Below are 21046 nucleotides of genomic sequence, written 5' to 3' on the forward strand. Positions count from 1 at the left end.
TAGCTCACATTCTTAAATAAATCACTTCCTATTTTAATTTCCTTCAAACAAACAAAAATAGACATACACCATCACTGAGCTCTAAAGAAAACCCAAATCATATTTGCAACAAAGAAGGGGTCAGAACACATACAAAGGACTATCAAATTTTGCCAGAGGAAGAAAACTAAAAAAATAGCTGTTGACTTATGAAAATATCTCATGAAGCCATTAAAAATCAGGTTTTAGAGAAGATGATGAACTTGGAAATGCTCTTTTCAGGATAAAATACAAAGTCAAAAAATTCAAAATTCTAATTATGTTAGAATTTATGAAGAGATTAAACCAAATATGAGCATTAAATTACCTGAACACAGAGTTAACAATTCTACATTTTTCTGTATTTAGCGTGTAATTTTTATAATAGGACAAAATAACATACACAACATCTGAAAGACATTAGTTAAGAGCCCACCCATAAGAAGAATGTGATATTGTTACTAAGCATTTAATGATAGGTGAAGAGTCAAGAGCAATGAAAAGTTATCTTTAAAGCCTGAATTTCGGGAGTTCCCGTCGTGGCGCAGTGGTTAAAGAATCCGATTAGGAACCATGAGGTTGCGGGTTCGGTCCCTGCCCTTGCTCAGTGGGTTAACGATCCGGCGTTGCTGTGAGCTGTGGTGTAGGTTGCAGACGCGGCTCGGATCCCGCGTTGCTGTGGCTCTGGCGTAGGCCGGTGGCTACAGCTCCGATTCAACCCCTAGCCTGGGAACCTCCATGTGCCGCGGGAGCGGCCCAAGAAATAGCAACAACAACAACAACAACAAAAGACAAAAAGACAAAAAAAAATAAAAATTTAAAAAATTAAAGCCTGAATTTCAAAATTAAACCTCACCAAGCTCCTTCAAGAATCCATTAAGCAACAGTCATCCAACAAAATGTTCTAACCCTGTCTGGGTTTTCATGAACCTAATTCTCTTATTCTATGCTTTTTGTGTCTAATACATTAGTTTCTACTTGCACACAAACAATAGAACAAAAGGTTTGTGCCAAAGGAAGGGAGCTGCCTCAGTCACAGGTTTGAGTACAGAGGGCAAGTGCCTCAGAAGCAATGTGCACTTGCTGCACAGAAGTAGACAGCTGAGTCTTCAGGCTGGCTGACTGCGATGTGCAGGGAGAAATGCTTGGCTGTCTTATTCAATGAGACAGTGAATCTTTCTTCTTCCCTATTGACCACATTTGCTCGAATGTGTGTAAGGAACTGGAGACCTTTTCCAGGTTCTTGCTTATACCAAGGGAAGTAGTCTGAGGTACTGTCTGTATAAGAGCAGGTAATAACAGAGCTGCTTCCCTCCTGGACACTCACGGTAGGACTCTGCTCCACCTTCTCTCCAAGGCTGACCCCTAGGCAGAAAGAAGTCAGGGAAAGGAGAAGGGTTGTTAGGTCATTACACTCCTGAATTTACCTTTCCTTTTCCACAGTAACTAGAGGAAACCAGGATAAAGCCAGTCTCCTTCTTGGACTTTCAAACAGTATCCACTCATATACTCTGTTTCCCATAAGCCCTCAACTCACAGTCCAGCTGCAGCCCCAAGAGCAGGATTGAAGCTCCAATGGAGGTCTTCATTGCTCTCCCCATCTAGAATCAATTAAGGACCTGCCAAGAGAGCTACATCTACTATCAAGTGATCCCTTCTTTTCCCCGGCAGCCACAGTGGGTTCTCACATTGTCTACCCAGCCAATAAGAAAAGGGCCCTGCTTCTGCCCTGAGCCTATTCATGCAGAATCCACTGAAATGAACCCTCCACACATCCTGCATCAGCAGAGGTGCACCACCATCTGGTGGTCCCATCTCAAAACAACTGAAAACTCTGGTAAATAGTCTTCTCTCACCCTGTGCCTATGAGGGACTCAGATGCATAAAAGCAGCAAGAGGTCGAACAAATTTAGTTGTAGGTCAGAGATTAAGTGTATGGTAATACTATAGAGATCCAGACTTATATCTCTGCACAGGATTGAGTTGATTGTTCATAAATTAGCAAGAGGTAGATGCTTTTGCTGCTTGTGCAGTGATGTGCCTGGTATACAGGTTTGAAATCAGGAATACACCATGATTCACTCCCTAAAACAACGAAAATGTAAAATCTTCCTTTTCAGGCAATATCCTATTTGTCTTTTATGGAGAAAAATTCTTTGTAAAAGGAATGTGTAAGCCAAAGATAAAATTAGGAGAGAGAAGATTGTTTCTATTTCAAGTTCCTATTATTTCAGCCTCTGCTCCTATAAGCTGGTCTTGCCCGTGACCTTGCTTTTCCCTGAGAATCAACACCACCAGCAGTCAAAATGCAGAAACTTCCTTCAGTAAAGCCTATTGTAAGAGGGAAAATAAGAGGTAAAAGATCAAATCTCAATGATAAGGGAGCCTGGAGAAAAGCTCTATAAGTTAGGAAATAGTTTGACCCCAGGTTTGGTTACTTTGCCATGAAAAACCTGACATGCTTTAAGAAATCTCTTCCTGGAGCTCCCGTCGTGAATCAGTGGAAACAAATCTGACTAGCATCCATGAGGATGCAGGTTAGATCCCTGGCCTTGCTCAGTGGGTTAAGGATCTGGCGTTTCCATGTGCTGCAGTGCAGATCGCAGAGGTGGATCGGATCTCATGTTGCTGTGGCTGTGGCATAGGTTGGCAGCTGCAGCTCTGATTCGACCCCCGACTGGGAACCTCCATATGCCCTAAAATGACCAAAAAAAAAAAAAGAAAGAAAGAAAGAAAGAAAGATATTTCTTCCTATTGCTAGGTGGATTATATACTGTGAAATATTTAGACTAAGAATACAAGTTCTCAGAAAATATCAAGCTGCAGGTTCAGAAAATGTAATCATATATAAATTTATTCTACAGTTACTTTTACTTTCTGCTGTCAGAAAGTATGGCATGTCCTAAATGCAGTGACTTACTCCTATCCTTAGTGGAATTTCCTCTATAGTATAAAGCATACATTTCTGCTGCCATGGCTATTGCTGGCTCAGTTTCCATACTCTGATTTTTCTCCCCAACTCTATTGCAACATTCTTTCCCCCAAGACATTGATAAAATTCCTCAGTCCTGTAAATGGCCAAGATTATCTCCCTCTGCCAAAACCCTTTCTCCTCTACTTATATAACTTGGTATTTACCAATTACCTCTGTAAGTAAAAAATCTAGGGAAACCTAAATATCACCTGTGTTTACTACTGGGATAGTCCAAATAGGTAACTGATTCTAAATAACTGATCCTGAGAAGTGACTCCTGGGAAACCAGCACCACCTCAGTTCTAGCAGTGGAAGCCCCTCTCCTGTGACATATACCCATTGGTCTTCTGGAGGCATGGAGAATAAACGCAAACCCTCATCCACATTTCAAACACTTCAAGATTTAAGGAGAGTTTTGATAAAGAATCAGAAATCAACATAAATTTGTATGTAAATATGAAATGTGTGCTTCTACTCATATAAAACTCCTATATTCTAAGGATGTTCATCTATCCTCTCATTCATCCTTCATAGTATAGAATTCCCAAATGCTTCACTGGGCAAATTTCATTTTCATAAAGACAGAAAACTTATATCAAAATTTCCCTTTCAAATTATGGTATCCAGAACTGAATGTTATAGTTTGAAGATATAATTGTTTCCCATTCTTTTGGCTAAGATTAAGTGAAGTTGCTCTCCTCAGCACAGTGTCCCATATCCTAACTTTAGCACAAGTACAGCCACCCCCTGTATAAAATTCATACACCATGAAAATTTGATTGAATATTGCCTAATTCATCCTCAAAAAATGTTGACTGGGCCAGACTTTTTCTAGTACTTTAAGAACCACTAGCTGTAAGAGAACCATAACACCCAGTGCAAAAATGGGGTCTCTGGTTCAAAAAGCAAGAAAAAGTCATATTATGTAATAAAGTAGAAAGGCCTCTTTAGACATATTTTCTTAGTCATAAAATTGATGGGATTCCTAATGATATATAAGTAACAATATAAATTTACAAAATAAAAAATTGGGGGTTACAATTTTATATAATCCAATTACTAATAATACTTTATTAGCTTTTATCTTGACAATAAAATTTTTCTAGCTTGCTTTCCTATAGATTATTCATTAGAATATCAAATATTACATTTTTAGGAACTTCATTTCAATCTCTTTAAAAGCAATGTCAGCTCTTGTGGGTAAATACAAGATTGCGAACAGAATATTTGAGGGGTTTTTTTTGGGAGGGGTTGTCTTTTTTTTTTTTTTTTTTGTCTTTTTGCTGTCTTTTGGGCCGCTCCCGCAGCATATGGAGGTTCCCAGGGTAGGGGTCGAATCAGATCTGTAGCCTCCAGTCTACGCCAGAGCCACAGCAAAGCAGGATCTGAGCCGCGTCTGCCACCCACACCACAGCTCAGGGCAACGCCGGATCCCCAACCCACTGAGCAAGGCCAGGGGTCGAACCCACAACCTCATGGTTCCTAGTTGGACCTGTTAACCACCGAGCCACGAAGGGAACTCTGTGAATTTTTAATTTTGAGAAGAGTATTTCTGTTGATTCAAATCATATTAGAGCTCTTAAGAGTATTTTATATGTTGTGACAGTATTAACATAAATACCTGATAAATTGGTTTGAAATATAAATTCTAGTGTATCTAGAGCTGATACTCTAGTGGAACAATTTCCCTGTAACAATTTAACTCTCCATATGAATCAAGTTCAAATAAGTCTAAAATTAATATTAAATGTAAATTTCTATAGTGGCATTTTATATTTTCTGCCAATTTCTGTACCATGTAGAAAGCCTATAGGATTAAAAGTGGCTTCAAGATTTGTTCAAAATAGATTGCTTGTTTATGCATCCTACCACCGTGTCTTCAATGACAGGAAAAGTTAATTGTCAATTATCTTCTGTGTTAAAAGTCAGCTCATTGAATTAGTTAAGACTTCAAATGAAAATAGTATGCTTTTTCACTGGAGCTCTTATCTTTACATTAATTTCTATTTCTAAGCCTATGGATATTTACTCTACATATTGCAGCAATTTTCAAAATCAGAGTTTCTCAACTTTCTGAGAATTCTATCTCTCCTTACACTTTATTGCAGTATTCACATATAAGCTTTCGTTTTGTCATAATTTATCAACAAGGTTTTCTGCTACCCACTTTGGGACCCTGCTAAGCCACAGATGGCCCCAAGCTTGCTGTACAAAAAAAAAAAAAGACAAAAAAATTATTGATGTTTTACTGTAGGTGAGATAATTACTAGGTTAAAAATACATAAAACCTATAAAGCAGCAGTTTAGAGTCCAGCAAGGAAGACAAAAATATACATAATTTTGACAAAGAACAGGACTCTTTTAAGATGAATATAAACTATAAGCTATGTGATCCCAGAGGAGGGAGGAAATTTTCCTCTGTATGGTTGAACAAAATATTATGAAGAAAGTTGTTAGGAGTTCCTGCCGTGGCTCAGTGGTTAATGAATCCGACTAAGAACCATGAGGTTTTGTGTTCGATCCCTGGCCTTGCTCAGTGGGTTAAGGATCCGGCGTTGCCGTGAGCTGTGGTGTAGGTCACAGACAAGGCTTGGATCTGGCGTGGCTGTGGCTGTGGCATGGGCCAGCAGCTACAGCTCCGATTAGACCCCTAGCCTGGGAACCTCCATGTGCCGTGGGTGCGGCCCTAAAAAGACAAAAGACAAAAAAAAAAAAAGCCTTAAAATAAAGTTGTCATTTTCTCTTTCTCTTGCTTTTTTGATGGAATATGAATAAAATTCTATGAGAGATTTTATGATTCTTATTAATTTTAACATTAAGAGGAATTCGTGAATATGAGAATGATACAAAAGTCAGAAAACATTATGGATAACCTAAAATCCCCTTTGAATTAAACTCCCAATTTTCATCATTCATCAATTTGGAATTGATGCTTCCAGTTAATTTACTATAGATTTACATAAACATATCTGAATACCAATACGTGAATCAACAGAAAATATATAGTATTTTATTTATAGGTTTTTAATACAAAATGATACATATTGTGCATACATTTCTTTAACTTGCTTTATAAACTTAGTAATAAATCTCGTAGGTCTTATTAATAACACACATGGGTCCTTCTGCTACATTATATCCTGCTTACGCATATACTACCATTTATAAAGCACTTCCCTTCTTGATGAACAATTAAGATGATGAATATCTTTAACAATGAGATTAAAAATTGCAATAAACTGTTTTCAATATTCTTCTTTATTCACATATGATCATGCTTCTCTAGCAGCATAAACTAAGAAAAAGTGAAAGAATGAACCATGAGGCTGGTGGGTAAAAATCACTCCTAGCAGAGGGAAGACCAGGGACAAAGGCTCAGAGGAAGAATCCCATGGATTCACATTCTGATTATTATGTTGAATAGTTGTTTGGGTTTCTGTTACTATTTTCCTTGATGTGCATTGGAACATAGTTTATCAGTTCATTTGATAATTTTTCTCTAAAATTACTGTCCTGATATATAACTGGTGGGGAATTTGCTTCAATCAGCCTTCAGATGTTTCTAAAGATAGTAAAACAATAAGAGAAGAGGTGCATCCAAGGAGAAGTGGTATATATAAGAGAAAAAATATTATAGGGTCAAACTGGCATAGAAAGTATATCCAGTTAGGTGTATGTAAAATTTAAGGATACTCGTCAGAATGGAAATATAATTTACTTTTTATAAATCGGCAGAGAGGAAAAAAACAAAACTTTATCAATGCAACAGAGTACAGACTAGAAACGAAAAGAATAAAACAAGGGCATGCCTAGCTAACCAAAATGTTGGAATGAGTCCAAACACTGATAATGAAAACCTAGAAATAATCAGAGAGAAATAATTTTGTATTTTTTATTATTGTTGATTTACAATGTTGTCAATTTCTGCTGTATAGCAAAGTGACCCAGTCATACATCTATATACACACTCTTTCTCATATAGAAATAATTGATATAAAATAAAAATAAATACATATAATGTATGCTAAACTTGTGTTTCTATAAGAATAAAGCAGTTTGAAATAGAATCAAACATCATAGAAATATTGTTATCTATACTTTTATAAAAGCACAGTTTTAGGCCAATGAAAACCTACAAGATTAATATTTTATATTTTGAGTGACAACATAAGACTTGTACAACACTGACGTAGGATATTTGTTATTTGAATGTTTAATGGTTTATTGATGTATAGTTGACCTATGAATTAATTGCACCTATTGTTTTTAATTTTTCATTATAGTTGATTTATAATGTTCGGTCAATTTCTGCTATACAGCAAAATGACCCAGTTATACATATATATATATACACATTCTTTTTCTCATATTATCTTCCATCTGATATTGATTGGATATAGTTCCCTGTGCTATATAGCAGACCTCATTGCTTATCCACTCCAAATGCAATAATTTGTGTCTACTAACCCCAAACTCCCAGTTGATTTCACTCCCTCCCCCTCCCCCTTGGCAACCACAAGTCTGTTCTCCATGTCCACTAGTTTCATTCTTTTCTGCAGATTAACTGCACCTATTTACAGTGGACAATTTTACAAGGTTGACCTATATATATTCTTGGGAAGCCCTCACCACAATCAAGTTAATGAAAATATGCATCATTCCAAAAGTCTCCTCCTCTCTCAGTGGAATCCTCCTCTAAACTTTCTTTCTCTCTGCAAATAATACATTCTCAGTAAATATTTATTGAATAAATTAATCTGAAAATCCAACTATTCACAATATTTATACTAATTATGGCCATATGTTTCTGAATTTCCTTAGCCAGTTCTTCTAGCTCAACCTAATCACCAAATACCAAAGATTTTACCTGGGTGTTCTTTCTCTCCAATCTTTAGCTAAAAATTCTATATGTCTTACCTTCAAGCCAATGATTCAGGGATAAGAATGATTTTGATGAATGTTAGTTCCAGACATAGTCTATGAACCTAGAAAGGTATTTCTTAGACTGAGTGTTTTCCCTCTGACCCTACACCTGTGCTGCCACAGCCCTAACCACTTCCTGTCTGTGATGGCAACTCTCAGCCCTGGACCCAACAGCAGGTGGATGTATCAAGGAGAACTGTGGGTTTTGGTACACCTCCCTCCAACACACCTCTCACTGTGGGCTCACTCAGTGCACAGAAGTAGACTGCAGAGTCCTCCACCTGTGCATCTGAGATGACAAGTTGGATGGATTTGTTTGCCTTCTGGAAATTCAGTGAGTAGCGACCTTCTGTGGCATTTTTTTGGCTATAAGTGTCCTGACGAATAAGAAGAATCATCGCCCCACTGCTGGGCTGCTTGTACCAGAATAGGCTATATGTTGGATCACTGGTGTCGTATGTACAGTCCAGGTTCACAGTCTCCTTCTCCTGCGTGAACTTTGGTGGTTGGGCTTGAGTTACCTTCTGGGCAATACTGGATCCTAAAGGAAAAAAAAAAAAACCTCATAGATTCAGAGGTTTAGTAATAAGTGGTGTGGAAGAAAGAAATTCTATTTTAAACCCAGCTACCCTCCCTTCCAGGGTACCCATAAGACTGCCTGCTCCCCCAGTCCTTAGATCATAGAGAACTTACAATCCCACCTGGGCCATCCCTACCTAGCCACAATGAAGCCACGATCACCTTCAGAAGGCTGGTGAGACGCATATTTGATGTCTTCCACTAGAAGGGAAATACCTTCTTCATCAATTTCAAGGCTCTGCAAAGTGAGGCAACCCTGAAAAAGTGAAGGAACATTTGCTGGACTATGTTCTGCTGCTGCCCCACAACCACAACAGGAAACAGGGATTTCCTGGTGTAGCAAGTTGATGTGGGTCACGTCAAACTTCTCTAACAGACTAGGTGAGAGTCTTCCTCAACCCAAACTTCCTTTTGCATTAACCAGTTCTTCAACTAAAATATTTAAATCTTAAATAAATAAAGAGGAGTTAAATTTTATACTATATACTAAAGGAAGAATGATGACTCCATCAACTACTGTGTTGAGTCATCACAGTAAGCTTCTATATGCTATATGCCCATTTCTGAAGATAATATATAATAGGTGACTCCATATACCTACATAGAACTGCTGATCTTAGGGTCATTGAATGTAATAAAATTTTTTCTGTGTATGTATATTAAAAGTAAAGCCATGCCCTCAGAATATGACTCATCATCAGGACAAGCAACAAAGACCCATTGCATATCATTCCTATCTCCTGATACATCAGCCAAAGTTCATCATCCTTGCCTAAAAATATTTGTAACATGTGTTCGCTAAATTGATTGAAGCAACTTCAGATCTCACACTGGAATCTCCAATAAATCTGATGGTACCACATACAGTACAAGCAGTTCTGCTCTCTGAGTTACATACTATAACTCTCTAAAGACGCTCAACATTTTCCTACCAGTTGGCTGAGTAAATATCAATTATTAACTTTTCACATTACTCAACTATAATACATTTCTCAATCAAGGGAATCTCATGATTGTGCCTCTGTCATTCAAGAAGTGTCCATGTCCAGAACAAATATTTTGGACACTCTTATACCAAATTCTACATTGATAAGTTTTTCTTATCTTTAAAATTGAAAGGGATGCTAACTGGCTATTTATGCAATAACTACTCAGACCCCTTTATAAAAATTCAGTCCACTAGCAGAAGCAAAATTCACTCAAGTAGCTGAACTAATGGCTCATACTTGGGCAAGTCAATTTACCAAAAAAATTATATTCATTGTGAGTACATTTTTAACACAGTTCATAGCTTCCAAATACTATGGAGACAATGAAGTGTGCTGTCTAACATTTCTTAATGCTCTCATGTATCTCTGTTAAAAATGGACTCCAAATACATGAAATATTTGATGTCATTATGTAGTGGGAAGGGGGAAGGGCCCTCCCAGAACAAAGAGAAGACAACATGCAACAGCGTACCTGTGTGCGCATGCCCAGTTCCGTAACAATGTAACATAACCTGATTCCATGGGTGCAAGCCTACCTATAACTGTCCACTCAGAAATTACAGAAGATTTGTTACCTTATAAGGGGGACAAAGGGACCAAAGTGTAAAAGGAAAAATAACAGAGGGTATGTAAGACAGCACCCTGCTGCGTTCGGGGCTCAGCCTTTAGATATGAATCCGCTGAACCAGTGCCGGCGCAAATAAACGCTGCTTCCTGGCAAAAAGAGCCTTGGTGTCCTGTCTCCCTGTACGTAAGTCCAGCAACAATTAAGTTACTCAAAGAAATTTGGTTATAAAGACAAAGTTTCACATTACAAAAGACTACAGAAGCTAGGGCGGGAAAATGATTGTGGCGATCATGGTGTTAAACATAATTTCTAACTGGAGGCCTCATGCAAACACCTCTTCTATTCTATTTCGTTATAAAAACAAATACACGGACAAGCTCAATAAGTGCATCTTAGCTCTAGAATACCAGATCCTGATTCCATAAGGAATCACTAGGAACAAGTGATTTGTTTGATCCATGAGGACAAGATATGTCAGAGCCGGGAAAGCTGCCTGCTACTCAAATCCTCCATAGTGAAGACATCACAGCAGGGACATAGTGGCTGCAAAATTAACCCCACGCTTGTGGGGAAACTTTTCTAGGATGAAAAAAAGGGCCAGTCATGCCTATCTTGGAATCAGAAAAATCCCATAAAATCTGTAAAGAGGGGATGAAATGGAATACTTTCCCTAGAAAATACCTGGATATTTTCCAAAAGGATTTTAAAAATGGAATTTTCCCCATGGGATAGGAGTACGAACTAGTAATAGCATTTGCATTTTCTATGTATGTTGAAGCAATCTTTTGTCAGAAGACCTCAGCACTCATGATCGTTAAAAATCAGCTTGATATTGTATTTACTACCTGTTCCGTTTCAATGCACATCTATATAGAGAAGCAAGTTTCTCTGGAACAGTTACATAAAGTTTTGCCCTCACTTAGAGATTTTACTATTCTTATCACCCCTCTATCTTCTGAAAAAGTGGAAAGAACAAATGGAATGTTAAAACTGAAGTGAATTACCATGTCGGACAACCTTGATCTAACATGGCCTAATGAATTATTAATTAGCCTGAGCCCCTGTGGCTCTGTTTTCTTTCCCTTACAAAGTCATAGGCTGCCTCACTATGAACTGGTCACTGATAGGCCCAGGTAACCATACATATTTCAATCTTTCACAAACTGAACTAGATAAATAAACCCAGGATAGTCAGTCCTTTCATCACAGGCACAGGTTGATTTCCTTGCCTTTCATTTAATCAGCCTTTACATAACCTTAATCTGGGTGACTGGGGGCTTTGCAAAAATCCCAGAGAAACACTGCCATTGAGCTTGTGGAAATCACCTTATTATTAAGCATGATTTCTTTTTTACTAGCAGAGAAAATACTAGAAGTTAATCCTTCATTACATGTTTACCAACTAGTATGAAACCATGTATCCTTATTTAACAAGCATTGAAAAGTTACTCACATTATATATTAAACTAAGATTCTCCAGCAAATGGTCAGAAGCAGACGGTCCAGAGAAGATAAGGCTGACCCAAGATTCCTGAGACAAACATATAATTATGTAAAGTAGACACCTCAAATCAGTATCATTGGAAGAGAATCTTCCTGGATGTTTGGAACCACTGTTTGTCATACTTTCCTTTGAATTTTTTGGTTTTCATCCTTTTACTCGTCTTTTCCCACTTTAATACTAGAATGTTCTGTGTTTCTGATTTATCTGAATTTATGCTCTTACCAAAAATATCACTTGCTAAGGTATTAGCTTTACTTGAAGTGATAACCATCCTAATGCTATTGTTCAGCTCTACAAGGACATTTCTAGTGCAACAAATTTCAAGAATTATTGAGTATATTATTTAATGTCAACTCCTGAAAGCCAAATAATAACCACACTCCAAGTAGTACCACTAAAATGAATTTTTATCAATAAAGTTTGTTATAAAATACTAGAAAAATGTTATAATAGAGTTGGTACAAATAGACTGACATAAAGAATATGTATGTCTCTGTCTGATATATGAGTTGGTCCAACATTATACTGAACCACTTCATTATTAATTACCATTGTGTTCCTTCTGTAGATCAGAAAGTAAAATCTCTAAAGCAGTGGGTTAGGTATCCAGCACTGGTGAAGCTGTGGTGTAGGTCACAGCTTTGGCTCAGATTTAATCCTGGCCCAGGAACTTCCTTATGCTGCAGGTGTAGCCAAAAAAGTAAAAAACAAAACAAAACAAAAATCTCTGAAGGAATTCAAACACTTGAAAGGATGAGTTATTCCTAGAAAATGACCTAAAAGTTCAAAACACCAGGGGTAGAAAACCCTTAGAGTGATGTCAGGGATTGAGGCCATGCATGTGCCCAGTAGCATGTGCTTCCTCTTATCCAGAGATCTTAAAAGGGTTTTTATTGTATGGTCCCATTCATATAACATCTTAAAGAGATAAAAGAACAAATCAAGGTTTCCAAGGAGTTAGGGAGATGATATGATTACAAAGTTATAGCACAGGATGTTTTGAGGAACAGTGAAACTGTTCTGAATCACGATTGTGGGATATTTTCATGAATCGATACTATGTGTGCAATTCAAAATTCACAGATATAACTGTACATTAACAGTCTATTTTTACTATATATTTTTTTAAAATAAAAATGTAAAACATTGGTAAAATGAAATAATTGATGTGGCCTCTATTTTTATTACTGGACTTGTCTAATATGTATATAAAATTTTCTTTACTTAAAATTTTCTTTACTTAAAACTCAAGCATCAGAATGCCAATTGTAATAGGCAATGTAACAATTACCCCCCCAACCAAAAAAAAGAAAGAAAAAAATCAGGTCCTAATCCCTTGAATTTATGAATGTTATCTTATATGAAGAAAAAAAAATCTGTCAAGTTATGATTAAGTTATAGATCTTGAAACTGGGAGATAATCCTGGATTATATGGGTATGAATGCAAGTACCTGTATGATTCTAAGAGAAAAGTAGAGGAAGATTTGATGACAGAGGAAGAAAAACCAATGAGATCATGGAGGCAGAGACAGGAGAGATGTGGTCACAAGCCAAGAAATGCTGGCCGCCACCAGAACTAGAAGAAGCAAGACACAGTTTCTCCCCTAGAACTTTGGGGACACAGTCCTTCTTATGCCTGAATACCAGCCCTGTGACAGTAATTTCAACTTCTGGCCTCAGGACCATGGCAGAAACCATTTCTGTTGTTTTAAGCCACTGGGACTGTGATATATTGTTCAGAGACAATAGGAAACAAATACAAACCATGGTGAAAGTTTCCACTTGAATTTCTGGATCTAAGGTAACTATGTTCTAATGCTGCACACTCTGGCTGGAGCACTGTTTTCACTTCCACTGGATATATTCTCATGTGAGTACGATAAAGAGTGTACATAGTAATTGCACCCTCTCTCTCTTTTAACCTGGATTTAAGAATTGAATGATAAAATATATGCCACGCCTCCCTCTCACTCCATTATTGTCTTAGAGGACATGGACCAGTCGAGAGACAATCTACTGAGCAAGAGTTAGTGGTTCCACTGAGGGCAGTAACCAAAGCCAGGTGTTAGGCTGCATAGTGACTTTTCTTGTTCTGATATTTTATGCCACATTTAATCTCATGACTTTTGCTGTAAGAATGAGCCATTCAGCTGATAAATAAGAACCATAAATCAGCCAAGTGGTCACCATACCAATCGCCAATTATTCCCACCCTTAAGAAAATATGAAGGATCTTGAAAATAGCTTATCCTTGATTCCCAGGGGTGGGAGAATTAGGAAATTATTTATGCAACTTCTTTCCTTTTATTTATCTATAATACGAAAATAAATACCTTTTATTTTTTAAAAATAAACAGTGTGAGTGCTGTTAGTTTTATCTCTTAACTAAATAAAATATTTGAGAAGAGTCATGTGTGCATTTCCCTTATGAACACTGCACAATGCCATGTGTACTGTCATTGCTCCATAAATAGTGAATAAGCCTGTGACCCTCTCATTGTTTGGCAAGCAAGAGGAGAGACAGAAAATTCCTTTTGTTTATATAGGAAATTCTTTTCAGTTCACTGAGGAATGTGTGTGACTTATTGGAAATCCTATCATTTACATTGGTGCTTTGATTCTACTATTCAAACTATCAATGACTAGTCTTCCTATTATATATTTCTTTTTCTTTTTAGGGCCATACCTGGGGCATATGGAAGTTCCTGGGCTAGGAGTTGAATTGGAGCTACAGCCGCCAGCCTACACCACAGCCACAGTAACACCACATCCACCACAAGCTGCATCTGCAACCTACACCTCAGCTCACAGCAATGCTGGATCCTCAATCCACTGAGCAAGGCCAGGGATCTAACCCACAACCTCATGGACACTATGTTGGGTTCTTAATCAGGTGAACACAATGGGAATTCCTAAATATTTTTTTTAAAGAAACTGTGGAAGTAATGTTAAGTAAAACATGAAGATGAAGCATGGAAATTTGTAGCAAGATATCTCTAATATTAAACATGAATCCAAATATCTTCTCTAATCTATCAACAACACTTGAGCAAGGTACATAAGAAACATATATAAAATTTTCTGCACACACCTCAGAAAGAAAGAGATCAATCATAAGTGTAACAACAAAAATTAAATATCTTGGAATAGATTGAATTATCAAAACAATGGAACTTTTTTGATAAAGACATAGATAAACAGAAATGCTTTGTCCATCACTAATCAAATATAGACTTTCCAGAGTTTATTCATCATGTCAACTTATAAATTTATTTAATCACAAAATTTAAATATACTAGCAGAATTCATAATTCCTTCTATATTAGCAAACTCCTACTGATTATATACTATGTAAAAAAATTGCATTACATAGCAATAATTAAGGCACATGGAGATCCCTGTGTGGCTCAGTGGTTAACGAGTCCAACTAGGAACCATGAGGTTGTGGGTTCGATTCCTGGCCTTGCTCAGTGGGTTAAGGATCTGGCATTGCCATAAGCTGTGGTTTAGGTTGCAGTCAGGGCTCGGATCCTGTGTTGCTGTGGCTGTAGTGTAGGCCAGCAGCAACAGCTCCTATTAGACCCCTAGCCTGGAAACTTCCATATGCCGTGCAAGCGGGGCACTAAAAAAAAAAAAAAAAAAAAAGCACAGCTCTCCTTTCTAAATTATATGAGAGTAAAGGTGAGAAGTAACAACATTTTTGACAAGAAGACTTGACTTATAAACCTAAAACACATTCATATTCTTGAATGAAATGCTTCTTATTTCAAATTCCCTTAAACACACAGAATATATATACCAACACTGGACTCTAAAGGAAACCCCAAGTCACATTTTTTCAACAAGACAGTCTTCAGGACACAAAGAGCTATAAAATTTTGCCAGAAATACACAGAGAAAGAAAATTTTAAATATAATCGTGGTTTATAAAAATCTCTCATGAAGCCTTAAAAAGCAAGTATCAGAGGAGAAATTGGAAATGCTCAATTCAAAGTAAAACATTCAGTGAAAAAAATCAAATTCAAATTATATCAGAATTTATGAAAATAGCAAACCACATATTTGCAATAGAGGGCAGAATTATCAATTCATATTATTTATTTTATGCATTTTCTAATTTTATCACAGAATGTATTATAATAAGCAAAAAATACGATGAGTTAAAGCTCATGTATAATAAGAGCTCACCTATAAAAAGACTGTGATATTGTTGTTTATATGAAAGGAGATGATTAGGAAATGTAAAATCATTTTAAAGCCTGAATATCAAACTAAAACCTCACTAACTCCCTCTAAGAATCCATTAAGTAATAGTCATCCAACAAAATGTTCTAACACTTTCTTAATCATCTTAAACAGAATCTTCTTATTATTGACATTTCACATCTAATACATTAGTTTCTACTTGCACACAAACAATAGAACAAAAGGTTTGTGCCAAAGGAAGGGAGCTGCCCTGGTCACAGGTTTGAGTACAGAGGGCAGGTGCCTGGGAAGCACTGTGCACTTGCTGCACAAAAGTAGACAGCTGAGTCTTCAGGCTGGGTGACTGCGATGTGCAGGGAGAAATGCTTGGCGGTCTTATTCAATGAGACAGTGAATCTTTCTTCCTTCTTGACCCCATTCGATCGAATGTATGTAAGTAACCGGAGACCTTTTCCAGGTTCTTGCTTATACCAAGGGAAGTAGTCTGAGTTACTGTCCGTATAAGTGCAGGTGATAACAGAGCTGTTTCCCTCCTGGACACTCAGGGTAGGACTCTGCTCCACCTTCTCTCCAAGGCTGACCCCTAGGCAGAAAGAAGAAGTCAGAGAAAGGAGAAGGGTTGTTAGTTCATTACACTCCTGAATTTACCTTTCCTTTTCCACAGTAACTAGAGGAGACCAGAATAAAGTTAGTCTCCTTTGTGGACTTTTAAATAACACCCACTGATATACTCTGTTTCCCATAAGCCCTCAGCTCACAGTCCAGCTGCAGCCACAAGAACAGGATTGAAACTCTAATGGATGTCTTCATTGATCTCCCCATCTAGGATCAATTATGGACCTGCTGTATTCAGCCAAGAGAGCTACACTGATTATCAAGTGATCCCTACTTTTCTCCAACAGCCACAGTGGGTTCTCACATTGTCTACCTAGCCAATAAGAAAAGGGCCTATTCATGCAGAATCCACTGAAATGAACTCTCCACACATCCTGCATCAGCAGAGGTGCACCACCATCTGGTGGTCACATCTCAAAACTACTGAAAATTCTGATAAATGTTCTCTCACCCTGTGCCTAAGAGGGACTCAGATGCATAAAAGCAGCAAGAGGTCAAACAAATTTAGTTGTAGGTCAGAGATTAAATGCACGGTAATAGTATACATTACATTTACATCTCTTCACAGGCCTGAGTTATTGTTAATAAACTGGAAAGAGGTAGATGCTGTTGTTGTTTATGCAGTAATGTGCCTGGTATTCAGGTTTGAAATCAGGAAAACACCATGATTCACTCCCTAAAATAAAGAAAATGTAAAATCTTCTTTTCCAGCCAAATCTAACATCCTCATTTGTCTGTTATAGAGAAAAAAAAATCTTTCTAAAAGGAACATGGTCGAGGGAAGAACTTATCCTTTCCTCAAGATGAGATCTCCAGTTGCAATAGTGCCTCCCTAATTATATTAATAACTCCTCAAATTCAGTCAAAGTTCTCTCTGAAAATCCTGTTACCTATAGACTAAACTGTAAAGTTAATTTCCAACTAAATTGCATGGAAAATAAAAATGGGGAATGGATAAGCAATGATGTCCTACTGTATAGCACAAGGAACTATATCCAATCTTTTGGGATAGACCATGATGGAAGATAATATAGGAAAAGGAGTGTGTGTGTGTGTGTGTGTGTGTGTGTGTGTGTGTGTGAGACAAGGTGACTTTACTGTACAGCAGAAGTTGTTACAACATTATAAATCAATTATACTTTAATAAAAAATAAATTTAAAAAATAAAATACAAATGGAAAGGAGAGAAGAAAATGTTCAGCATACACAAATAAGCACATACATATAAAACAGGCAAATAGAAATGATGCTAAAGTACTACTTTTTTTAGTATAATTGGTCACAGGTCTGTAATTTTATGTATGATTTCCCTCATCTATCCCTATTCCATATTTCTCCTGCCATCAGCCAAAATCTTACCTGGCCTGTGTTGTTTGCCTGGTCAAGTGACCTAAACCTTTATTTCAGAAAGAGCTGAATTTTCAATTGTTCTGTTTTAGCTTTGGTTGCTGAAGTTTTCCATTAAGCCTTACCACTGGGCATGAAAGTACTAAGAGGCTCCAATGCAATATTCCTTGCTTCCATTGTATAAAAGCAACCCAATATGCACTTGTTAATCAGGATCAATCACTCCAGCCAATAGATTTTTTTCTTCCATGTTGGTTTGATGGCTACAGAGCCCAAAATGTCCAGGAGATAGTCTAATTGTCCACTGACTGGAGCCTTTCCCCACCCCCCTCCAGTGGAAGAATTCTTCCCTTAGGAATTAAGATCTCCAGATCAACACAGCCCAAAGTTGCCAGGATGGGAGTCTAAAAGTCTGTTGATGAGTTATTAGGTGTAGTAGGGAGAGGGGCCACTCCCATATCTACCTTTTAATTCCAGGACCTACATATTCTGGCTATGTGGGAGGCAGTGCCATATAATGGCCTCTGATTCAAAGCACATGCTGAATCCTATTACACCCAGTCCCGTCCTGTCAGGATGTTGTCTTCCATCTGGCACTGTAAGCTATTCCACCCTTCAATTAGGCCAGCTCCTTCTGAGTTGTGGGAGTATGTGGTAAGAGCAGTTAATTACACTAAAAGTTAAAATTATTAATTTCATAGATAAAATACCTCAGGATTTCCACTTTATTCCTAATATAATTCTTTATTATAGTTTCTCAAAAAATCATATAATAAAATCATAATAAATTATTACTAAAAAGAAAGAAGGAAGGGAGGGGCAGGGGAAGAGAGAGAGGGACAGAGAGCAAGGAAGGTCACTGTGATTTCTCTGGCAGAGTGAGTGTTGGGAGGTTGAGATATGATCTCCCAGCTCCTTGGGGTCCTTCATGTAGAAACCGTTTTTCTTCAAACTCAGCCTGACTGAGTTCAGACTCAAAAGAAACTTCTCCTTCTCATACATAAAGTGCCCACCATAGTACCTTTGGGCAATGTCGTTGAATCACTGACAGTTAGTCGCCTGGAAATAGAGGGAGGAGAGAGTGTGGTCCAACAATAGGAAGGAAGGGAGGGAGGAAGAGAGATGTTAAATGGGCATACAGTCCTTGTTCACAGTTTCATGTCTCTTAACTTCCCATTTACTTTCCTTAGGCCCATCCAGCAACCACTTAAACACATTTATTACGTATAACCTATCAGTACGTCCTAAAATTACTGTTATCTTTTGACTGACTGTTTCGCTAAGATGTACCACTGGTCACAATCTACTCATTCTCCTTTTATATTTAAGAGTTCCTAGGTACCTATCTTTTTATACATTATAGTGTAAGCCAAACAGCAGCTAGAAAACTTCTTTTTCCTTTTCCTCTTTCTCCAGAGTATTTTTTATGTTCCTTGAAGAACACAAGGACTATAAAATCTTCTTTCTTATACAGTTCTTTCCATCCTAAGCAAAAAGTTTATATGAGATCACAAATTTATACTGGTTCCAATAACCTTCTAGTATTCACTACAATTTTTATCAATATTTCTAGCAGAGTTTGGCATTGCTAATCTTATTATGTGATTCATTATGACAATGTTAACATATAAGAACCAATTTCCAGAATTCCTGTCATGGCTCAGTGGTAACAAACCTGACTAGTATCCATGAGGACATGGGCTTGATCCCTGGCCTCGCTCAGTGGGTTAAAGATCTGGGGTTGCTGTGAGCTGCGGTGCAGGTCGAAGAAGTGGCTAGGATCCCACATTGCTGTGGCTGTGGCATAGGCCAGCAGCTGCAGCTCTGATTCGACCCCTAGCCTGGAAACTTCCATGTACCGCAGGTGCAGCCCTAAAAAGAAAAAAAAAATAATCCATTTCTAATTTTTCAGAATCTCTCCTAAATGAGATGCTTAAACTCAGAGGAAATATTCTAACACACTGTAACCAGCACAGTGAGATCTAAGGGGAAAAAAATTCAAGAAAATTGTCTGTGAATGACCAAGTAGACATAAATGCAAATTTTCAGGGAGAAAACATGAGGAGATCATCTTTCATTGTCTGTGTTGGGTGAGACATGAAATGGTAAATGAAAACCCATATAGTCATCTCCTTCATCAGTCAATCTAAAGGCAGGTCCTTAAGCATATGATTATTATATAAGAACGTAATTCTAGAATTTTGTGGTTTCTACAAAAAGCAAAAAGTTTCTGAAATAAAATTTACCAGACATGGAATTATAGGCTTATATATAAGTACCTAGGTCTGCTCAGCTCTCCTTGCCTCATTTGCCACCATATAGCAAGAGACCTTTTAAAATACAAGAAGAGATCTTGAGTCTCCAAAAACTCCACTACCATGAGTAGTTTGTGTTCAGCTCCTCCTACAATACCTGGCACTGTGTCACTCACAGCACAGAAGTACCCAGCTGAGTCACTCCAATGGGCTGAGGGTTTCTTCAGGTTGAAGGAAGATTCACTCTTCTTAAATTCAGCCTGAAAGCCTTTAATGCCTCGAACAAAGGTATCCCCTGAAAAGTACTTGAGGAGAAGCTGGAGTCCTTGGCTGGGGTACTGGACATACCAGAAGAGATATGGGGTTGCACCATAGGAATAGTTGCACCTCAGCTCCAGGGATTCTCCCTCAGAAACCAAAACGTGGTCATCAGCCTGGGTCACTGTCTGGGCTCTGGCATCTCCTGCAAAAATAAATGTGATATCAATGAAAGCAATGCAGACGTCACTATGAAAAGTAAGCATTTGTAGTAAGAGTCTATCGAACTCTAGACCACTATGCAATTTTACTCACTCAGGGCAAATATCATCGCAAGTATTGAGAAGAACAACAGGAGCATGGCTGCACAGTGGAAACGCTGTCTGGTCTTTTCTGGAAAATCTCCCCCAAGCAGACAGGAAAGTGGCAGGAAATAAGAAGTGTGGGGAAGGTTGGGATGACAAGTTCCTTGCTTAGATAAAAATGCAAAAGCTGCAAAGATGAGCCTGGAGCTTTCTGATGTCTAGGTCTTCTCTCTCACCTCTGCAAAGAACTCAGCCAGCTGCAGGGAAAAGGACCTGAGCAGAGGAAGTTCAACAAGAATCTCCAGTTTGTGCAGCATCGCCCTCTGGAGGTCAGGTGCAGAACCAAAGGTCTCAAAGCCCAAGAGAGAACTAATTATTAGTTCCTTGTATTTCCTGAGCTATATCAAAAATTCCATCTTCCCAATATGTTTTTACCTTCCCAAATCTATGACGGTATATTAGTCCTACCATCCATAGAAATTAGATGTCATATAAAAAGTAGAG

General features: G+C 37.8%; 3 gene segments (V, D, J or C); all 3 read right to left on the bottom strand.

Moving 5' to 3' along the window:
• Positions 1-855: 855 nt before the first annotated feature.
• Positions 856-1700, bottom strand: LOC125134974 (T cell receptor alpha variable 13-1-like). The segment is given in 2 exon segments: positions 856-1383; positions 1556-1700. Coding segments are annotated over 2 exon segments (366 nt in total).
• Positions 1701-7914: 6214 nt separating this feature from the next.
• LOC125134975 (T cell receptor alpha variable 14/delta variable 4-like) lies at positions 7915-8797 on the bottom strand. The segment is given in 2 exon segments: positions 7915-8456; positions 8632-8797. Coding segments are annotated over 2 exon segments (435 nt in total).
• A 9741-nt stretch (positions 8798-18538) lies between these two features.
• LOC125134976 (T cell receptor alpha variable 8-3-like) lies at positions 18539-20810 on the bottom strand. The segment is given in 3 exon segments: positions 18539-18783; positions 20137-20442; positions 20553-20810. Coding segments are annotated over 3 exon segments (360 nt in total).
• Between the last annotated feature and the right edge of the window lie 236 nt (positions 20811-21046).

This window comes from Phacochoerus africanus, chromosome 9 (genome assembly GCF_016906955.1).
Source record: "Phacochoerus africanus isolate WHEZ1 chromosome 9, ROS_Pafr_v1, whole genome shotgun sequence".
Lineage (NCBI taxonomy): Eukaryota > Metazoa > Chordata > Mammalia > Artiodactyla > Suidae > Phacochoerus > Phacochoerus africanus.